This window comes from Corythoichthys intestinalis, chromosome 12 (assembly GCF_030265065.1).
Source record: "Corythoichthys intestinalis isolate RoL2023-P3 chromosome 12, ASM3026506v1, whole genome shotgun sequence".
Taxonomy (NCBI): domain Eukaryota; kingdom Metazoa; phylum Chordata; class Actinopteri; order Syngnathiformes; family Syngnathidae; genus Corythoichthys; species Corythoichthys intestinalis.
Genome location: NC_080406.1, coordinates 363787 through 372871, shown reverse-complemented (window position 1 = coordinate 372871; position 9085 = coordinate 363787). Strand labels below are relative to the sequence as shown.

At 43.7% G+C, this 9085-nt stretch overlaps 1 protein-coding gene across 1 annotated transcript; it reads left to right on the top strand.

Moving 5' to 3' along the window:
* The first annotated feature begins 1224 nt into the window (after window positions 1-1224).
* frzb (frizzled related protein) lies at window positions 1225-7796 on the top strand. Its single transcript, XM_057851588.1, has 8 exons — window positions 1225-1599; window positions 3014-3262; window positions 3590-3625; window positions 3739-3795; window positions 3888-3953; window positions 6195-6399; window positions 6468-6531; window positions 6890-7796. Exons 1-8 carry the CDS (start codon window positions 1395-1397, stop codon window positions 6947-6949), a joined length of 942 nt encoding a protein of 313 aa, XP_057707571.1. The 5' UTR covers window positions 1225-1394; the 3' UTR covers window positions 6950-7796.
* The last annotated feature ends 1289 nt before the right edge of the window (window positions 7797-9085 follow it).

Sequence of the window (9085 nt, the reverse complement as noted above, 5' to 3'; positions counted from 1 at the left end):
AGCGAATGCTGAACTTGAGGAGTAATGTTGTGTCATGAGAGATCTCAGCTACTCTCAAGTTGAACCAGTTTGCATTATTTTATTCCAATGTTTTTCCTGATTCAGATTTGTTTCAAGACTACAGCTACAGTTAGACCTCACTTTGATGGTTAATGCAGTTATTGCAATTTTGTTGTTTTATCACAATGGATTGGTAGATTTACATTTCAAAAAACCAGAAGCCATTCATTTACCAATGTGATTGCACTTTAGTTTACATATTTAAATTTTCAGATATTATGAGGCAAAATAACATGCTTTTTCTCTCAAATATATCCTTATAATCATTTGTTTCGGATGTACTGTCATTATTTTCTGTATAAAAATTCATTTGGTGTTCAAAAAGTCTTTTTTTCAAACTTGCATCTTGAAAAAGAGGGGGTCGTCTTCTAATCAGGGCTACTTTCAAATGTCAAAAGTAGACAGAAGGGAACCAATACAATGCCGGGAGCAATTTTAACAGTTGATTCACAACGTTAAATGACTTCCAAAAATAGCAAAGGTTACTATCTAGTTATAACGACGACATCTGCAATACCCCTGTGTCTAGTTAAGTTTAGAGTAAAGAATTGGGCTAGGGCGACTTTGAACTTCACATAGTGTGACCTATCAGACTCGGGCGGGATTTTGTAACCCGGACGTGACGTCATTTTCGGTCGGCAACAAAATAAAAATTGCATTTCCAAAGACGGATGACTGAATGTCACTTCCTCAGCTCAAAGATCCAGTAGTAATTTCAAGTTGGAGCTATTTTTAGTTTGCCACATCGATGCCCCGGAGAATTCGACGCCTGCTTTCACACGTGCCGCGTCCCGGGGAAGTCCCGGACATTATACTAGGACGCCACCCGGCAAATGTCCTAGTCATCTCCGCGTCTGTCGACCTGGGAAATTGCTTTCACACGTAAGGGCCTGAACACCGTTTAAATCCCAGGATTTAAATGGTGTTCAGGTATGTGTGAAAGGGGCTTGTAGAATAACCCTAACCCTAACCCTAACCCCTAGCCCAAACCACAGGAAAGGCTTTCCATTCTATCCTTGAAGCCAACGAGAACCATTCTCGTTCTGGGAGACGGCTCAAGTACTCTCAGCATTTTGACACGTCACATCTCGCTAATTCCAACAGGAAGTGGAGAATTGGATGGAAAGTGGAGGGCAGGAAGAGGCTTGAAAAGGGGAAAGCGTGAAGAAGGAGCAGAAGCAGAGGAGTGCTCCTCCCTGCCCCTCCCTCCCCTCTTTTTCTTTTCCTTTCCTTTCCTCCAATCCCTTCCCCTGCTCCGTCCCGTCGGGCTTCAGAAGAGCGAGCGGCGAGCGTCTGAGCGCAGGACAACTCCGCCGCTGCTAGGAAAAGCCGCTATGAGGGGCGCGTGGGTGGTGCTGGCCGCTTGCTGCTGCTGCTTGGGGCTGTGTCCGGCGGGGGCGGGCGCGGCGGCGTGCGAGCCCGTGCGGATCCCGCTCTGCCGCTCCATGCCCTGGAACATGACCAAGATGCCCAACCATCTCCACCACAGCACGCAGGACAACGCCGTGCTGGCCATCGAGCAGTTCGAAGGACTCCTGGGTCAGTCGCCTTTGTGTGGAAAATACTTTTACTTTGATCGCCTCCCCACACGAACCCTAGTCATTTTAACCGGCAGGGTCGGCGGTCGACGGGCATCTTTCGGCTCTAGACGTCCCGTCCGTTTGCACTGATCCGAACAGATGGGACGTCAATGCCGTAATTAAAGGGCGAGTGGCTATTTTTGCTCATTAAAAAAAAAAAACTTTAAAGCATTAATCATGATGACGTCATTGCATTTTATGATAAAAATACAGTGATATTTTTTCTTTTTTAAAGTAATTAGTACATTTATAACCAAATTTACTTCCCTATGCAGTTTTGGAGCATTTCATGTTCATTTCTAGGTCACTTCCTCTTGATTTGGGGCAATACTAGGTCACTTCCTGTTGATTTAGGTTCAATTCCTCTTGACATTTCATCTCTATTGATTTTGGCTCTTTTTGGGTCACGTCCGTTCATTTTCCTCATTTACTTTTGGACACGTTTGGTTCATTTTGCTCCATTTGGGGGATCGAACGAATGTCGGTCCCGGCCCAAACGACGTCCACGCGGCCATATTCGGACGTCAATGCCGCCTTATCAAGTAGCGATACGCTATCAAGGCCTAGCGCGTTCCACGGTACGCTTTGTGTCGCCGCCGCGCAGATTAGGCGAGCGGCTCGGCGGCACGCTCCTCGCATTCCGCCGTTGTTGATAACATTTTTACCGGGTCAAAGCGCGGAAGATGTCACGGCACAGCGACGCTGAGATTTCCCTCTCCGTGACCTGCCGGGCCAATGGTTTACAACATGCCTTCTTCTAATCTTGAGAGCGTTACTTCATTGCCTGCTGTTGATAATGCTACATGTCCCATTGCTTTGGATTGGGAGGGTCCAATCAACGCATTTAGGAATCATTCATGGATTCTTAGCCACTGAAGAATTTTTGCCAGAGCATTTTGTGTGACTGATTTTTTTGCTGCTGTAAAAAATTTCAATTTTTTTTGCAATTGGATTTTGATGTAACTAACAGCTAGATTATTGAGTGATTTATTTTCGAACTAGAAATTCTTTTTTTTTTTTTTTTTGCCAGTGCATTTTTTTTTTAACTTTTTTTTTTTTAACGCAGAATTTGGGCTACTGAATATTACATGGCTAAACAAACGAGGGTTAGAATTTTGAGGCTTAAACCCCCCCACCCCCCCACTGACTATATTAATTCAAAGTGTGACAGATTCATCTCCATGGTTTAGGAACCGCATTATGACATCTGTCACAGGCTTTTATGTCAGGTGTCACGTCATGACAATGACCCGTCCAACGACACTGCCGTAAGAAGCATTCAAATGTGTAAATTTTTGATAAAATTGCGCTTTGGCTGGGAAAACTGCACGGATTTTCATTTTGACGACTGAACCGACATCTACCTGGTTTAGGGACGGGCTGCAGCGCCGACCTGCTGTTCTTCCTGTGCGCCATGTACGCGCCTATCTGCACCATCGACTTCCAGCACGAGCCCATCAAGCCCTGCAAGGCGGTGTGCGAGCGCGCCAAGCACGGCTGCGAGCCCGTCATGAGGCGCTACAACCACAGCTGGCCCGACAGCCTCCAGTGCGGCGAGCTGCCCCTCTACGACCGGGGCGTCTGCATCTCACCGGAGGCCATCGTCAAGGCCGACGGGCCCGGTAAAACAGAGATGATACCTTATTTATTTAGCACTAGTTTAATTGCATGTGCATATAGATTACAAAGGAAATACATCCCCTAACCTAGCGCTAGTATAAAACTCCATGTAACTTTAGTCAAAATAATAACCTTTTTCGGAATGCGAAATGTGCTCATTTCAACGGCTTTCTCCATTTGGGTAGCCGGCAGATGAGCTAATATACGGTATGTGCCTCAAATGAGTCGGCACTGACTAAATGTAAGCCGGGATTCAAAGGCAATTGTTTTTGCGTTAAAGTCTCGCAGAAGAAAAGAGTGACAAATGGTTACCTTTTGGATGTTTGCAGATGCGTACTCGCAGGACCCCAGCCGGTGCAACCCAGGTATGGCGCCCTTCAATCAAACACACACACACACACACACACAAAAAAATCAAACATTTTCTTTTTCCTCTTTCTTGGAAATTTCAACATTGTTTACTTCTTTCATTGCACAGAAACTAGCCCGGACTTTCCCTTGGACGCCAACAACCTTCACTGCAGAGGAGCCATAGGTAAAGACCGAGCTAGTGGCTAACTAGCTAGCTACTGTATCGTTATTTTTAGGCAACGGAGCCCATGCAGTCCAGCCTCTGTTTGTTTTCAGATCGCTGCCAATGTAAGACGGTCAAGATGGGGCTGAAAACATACCTGAAGAACAACTACAACTACGGTGAATCTCCACACAATCGTGCTTCATTGAACGAGTAGTTGTATCGGCTAGCGAAGGTCTACACGTCCCTGTTAGAATACCCCCAAAAAGTAGAGCTGCCATGCACAATTCATCCGCAAATTACTACTGTCACACAACTAAAATTTTCTATCAATAGGCAAAAACCCGATACCAGTTTATCTCGTTCAGTGCCCCGCCCCTTCAAATGGATTGGATGTCCATCGCCGTCACTGCCAGACAATGTGCAATAGCAGCTGCTTTGACACTGATCAAATCACTGTTGGTTGAGAAATAAACTAGGTATGACTTGTACTTTAAGGGGAACGTTGCCTCTACCAACATGGCTTCCCTAAGGCCTGAACAAAAAAGTCAAAACTTTTTATCAATTTTCTATTCTTCGAATTTGTGCACGTTTTTTGAATTTTTCATGTATATTTTTCCATTTCTTCAATATTTTCTCAATTATTTCGTCACTTTATTTACTTTTTGCAATTATTTTGTTTGGAACACAAAAGGAAAACTAGGCCTGCAAGCAGGACTGAACAGGCCCTCGCAATTTGCAAACTCGGAAGGCACGCAGGTCAGGGTGGTGACAGATGGTCCCCCTGTAATCATCTCATGAGAACCTAACATGCTCAAGACTCACCTCTTTTTTGGGGATTAGAAATACACTCACACACGTAGGAGAATAAAACCCAGGGTCCTACAAAAAAGGAGGCGCAACGGAGCTGCGCAGCCACGCCCTTACTCAAAAGCAAACTGGATCTTCTAATTGGGCCAATTCAACCAAGTGTGCCACGTTCTGTGGCTCTATGAGCTGCCTAGGTCCCTGAAAAAATATACTTCCTTTAAATGGGGAACAAAGGACCGTCATGCCAACAGACAGTGACATGTGGACATGGGCCTTAAAATGTAGGATTACAAAAGGTCTTGAAACTACAATGACCAACCTGAAAATAACTAGACATTTGTAAGTAAAATCAGTGACTTCGCTGCCACGAGTTTGCGCTGTAGTGTTGATGCAAATAAGCCATACAGGACCCTTCAGGGTACGAGTCTCACCAAGCATGGGAAGCAGATATGTTTTATATCTGACAAGTTAGGACTGTTCAATAGTTGTGGAGAGACAAAACGGTAACGGTTATTTTCACTATCCTGTTTGGACCCCTCTGCTTCAACCAAACCTCAATGTTTTTCACCAGGCACCTTAACACAGCTTAAGGCTCCCATGATTCAGATTTGAGGTCAATTGATTTTCCTTGGAGGAGGAGGCTGTCTAGTGAAAAAGGGTGTTTCCTTTTCCCACTAGGGGGCGCCAAGCCTAACCGGTAATATTTCCATACAGTCGTGTTCAGGCCGGAATACCTCTCATGCAAGTCAGATATGAAAAAGATTGCACCTTGTATCAGGAAGTTATTCGTCATTCACTGAATTTGGCCTGCTGCCAAAAAAATGGCCGACTTTGGTGGCCCATCCAGGTCAGGTCTGCGAATGAAAACTCACCATTTGGATAACTTAAGATCTCATATATCTCATTAACAGTCTCGCCAATTTTGAGGAGAATCCAACTAACTACCTGGGCGACAAAGTCTCAAATGTGCACCATGTAAATCGATAAAAAAATTCACATTTGACCCAAAATACTCAATTTCCTGTTGGGTTTGGAATATGGGAGCAAGAGACTTTTTGGAGCAGTTTTGCACAAGGTATCGACTCCCCAAATTTCATCGCTCTACGTTGAAAAAAACCTAATAGGAAAGGCCTTTTTTAAAAATCCATGGGGGCGCCACTGGGCCATTTTGTTACAATGTTGCAAAATTATCGAAATTTACACAAGGCCGCATGTACAGTGGGGAGAACAAGTATTTGATACGCTGCCAATGGGAAAACCCATTGGCAATGTATCAAATACTTGTTCTCCCCACTGTATGTGCAAATTTTGGTGAGTTTTCGAGCATGTTCGGGCCTCCAAATTGGCCATTTTCATTTGCCCTAAAAAAAAAAAAAAAAAAAATCCTTTGCATTGCAATAGGTCTCTCGCACCATCAGTAGCCTATTTTTTTTCTTTCATTTTGTGAAACGAAAAAAGGGGACAGCTGGTGAACATTTGAAATACAGTATGTATTTTTGTAATTTCTATATGTAGCCAAGCCGATAGATAAGTCGACTCGTGGCAAATCAAAACGGTGAGCGGCGCTTGCAAAAAATGCTGACTATAACGAACGGTGCACGCGGCGACAGTGATCCGCGCGCGCGTGCGGGAGGTGCGCGCCCGCGGCATGGAGCCGACGGCCACGGTGGAGGTTCGCGAGGTTCTCAAGTCGTCGCTGGTGCACATCCCCCGGGAGACGCTGACGCTGCACTATTCGTCCTCGTGCCGCTGCCCGCCCCTCACCGCCGGCGACGAGTACCTCATCATGGGATACGAGAACGAGGAGACGTCCAGGTAGAAAACCGCCTCTCGTCCGGTCTGGTCTCTCTCCCGCCGCCGGCTAAAGCCGACGCTTTTCGCAGATTGCTGCTCATCGACGGCTCCATAGCGCTCAAGTGGAAGGACAAGATGGGGCGCAAAGTCAAGGTCATTTTTGTTTTTACATTCATTACGATGCTTGACTTTCTTAATGTTCCAATAACTGATTTCATATACAGGTATGTATATTTTTTAATTATTTGGGTTTTCTTCATTGCCCAGGTTTTAATTGCCAAGTTATTTTCCATACTTTTTAAATAGGGCTAGGGCTAGTTTTTTTCCCATTGCCCAAGACTGCTTATTGTTCTTTTTTTTTTTTTTTTTTTTTTTTTAAATAAAGAGATTGATCTTAAAAGCACCCAATAGTGGCAATCTGCAACCAATCCCTTTGCACAGCATGCCATTGATGGAATGATTGGTCATCAAAGCTAAAAATATTTTCTTTCCTGTGTGTGTGTGTGTGTAGCGGTGGGATCAGATCCTGCAAGGAAAAGCCCGAGCCGCTCATCGCCGGAGTCGCCACTGAGCCCCGCCCCCAGCCCCTTGCCCCGCCCCCACCAAAGCGTGTATATTGCACTATCACAAGCATCTGTGTCACATATTCAGAGCTAGATGCATCACGCGCGCCGTCGTTGCCAGCCATTTTGGATGAGTGCCATTCCAGAAATGTAGCATGTATACTTTGAAATGGCTCCATTTTCAAACATTTTCCAAGTGGTTGCTTAATGACCATCATTTTTGGATTCACCCATTCTATTTGACAAGAAAACAGCATTATATCCAAATACGAGCCGCTGGCCCAGGCCAGTATCCACATTGTATTATGGAATATTTCCACCACAAAGGCATGCGGCTCTTCCGCTTTAAGCCGCAGTGGAGAAAAGTAGGGGCTTCTCGTCAGAAAATGAAGATATTTTTTTCAACATCCGGCCTGGATCGTATATCCAACGATACAGACAAAAAAAATGACGTCGAGGGTTATCGGGAAGTAGGAAATACTTTTGACAACCCTGACGGTTAGCTGAGAATTTTTTGCAGTAAGCCGGCCGACTTTTGGCATCTAGCTCTACGTATATGTGACATCGATGCACACAAGTAGCTGAATGTAGTTGATTTATCTTTGCACAAGGGTTCGCGTACGCGGCACTGGCAGGCTGACTTCACTTTTCTCATGCGGCGTAGAATGTCAGTGACAGCATTTAGAAGGCTTGGTCAGCTTTTTTTGTCAATGTGAAAAATATCACAGATCATGACACTTTTTTTTTGAACTGCTGCTGCTGCTGCTCTCAAATGGATTTGGTTTGGCGTACGAAGACGAGGTTACTTTGAAACAACTCACGTTGAAAAGTACGGAAAAATAAACATGTTTTTAAGAGGAAGTCTTTTTTTTCTTCCCCTCCCTCATGTTTGTAACAATTACTGTCCAAAATGTCTCATGAAGCGTGATGAATTGCAAGATTTTCTTAAAAAGAACCACGGATAGAAGGACATGCTGTTCTTAAAAGCTAAATCTTAGTACGAGTTATAACAATTTCATTTTAAAACCCCTCTTAATGTTTTTGTTTCAATAAAATTTGTAAAATTATTTTAACTAGTAGGTCACCATTGTTGTTGACGTCACATGGCCACACCGCCGTACTTCACAGTGTTGCTATTATGTAAGGTAGCGATTTAAATACGCCACAAGGTGTCATTGGCGAGTTTTAAATGAATCAGGGATCAAGCCAATGATGATTTGTCCCTTGACTGAGGCGATAGTTTTCCTTTAATCCACAGTGAGGAGTAAGGCAGTATCATATAGTGAAAATAAAATAAATATTCATGTCTCTCAAAAAATAATGTTCACAAAAAGAAATGTGCTTCAATCTGTATTAATAAGGCCCTATTCTCACACAGGTAAACAAAAATGCAAAGAGAAATGGCATTCACAAATTCACATTCAAAATAGATATGCAAAATACACATATAACTTGTCTTGTTCGTTGTGGAGACAACACTCAAATGAAGGTAAAGTACAGCTAAGGAGTCAGTCCAGGGACAAAATGCACTCATTGGCTTGATCTCTTGTTAAATTAAATCTCGCCATTGACACCTTGTGGTGTATTTTAATAACTACCTTACATAGTTGAAGAGTGACACTGTGAAGTACGGCAGCGTGGCCACATGACATCACCGCCCTGCGACGTCAACAACAATGGCGAGCTGCTATTCTTTTATTTAAAATTTTACAAATGTTATTAAAACAAAAACATTAAAAGGGGTTTCAATATCAGATTATTATCACTCGTACTAACACTTATCTTTTAAGAACTACGTCTTTCTATCCGTGGTACACTTGAACACTTTACATGTCACCCTTCGATGGCGCTAGACGTCATGTGGATTGGGAGGGCGGCTCCAGTGAGCACATGAATCATCATCTAAACCATTTAGAGACCTCAAAATGGTCAGAAACCTCTCAAACCCCCCCCCCCCCCCCATTTTTATTTCCCTTATTGAAAAGGGTGAAAACTAAACATTTTTATGGAATTTAAAAAATAGGGAAAATTTGGTTTTTTTATGTGCAAAAAAAAAAAAAAAATAATTTGTCCATTCGTATTTATTCGCAATTTTCAATCCGGAAGAAAAACGTGGGAATCGGTGAACACTCACCACCAACTTT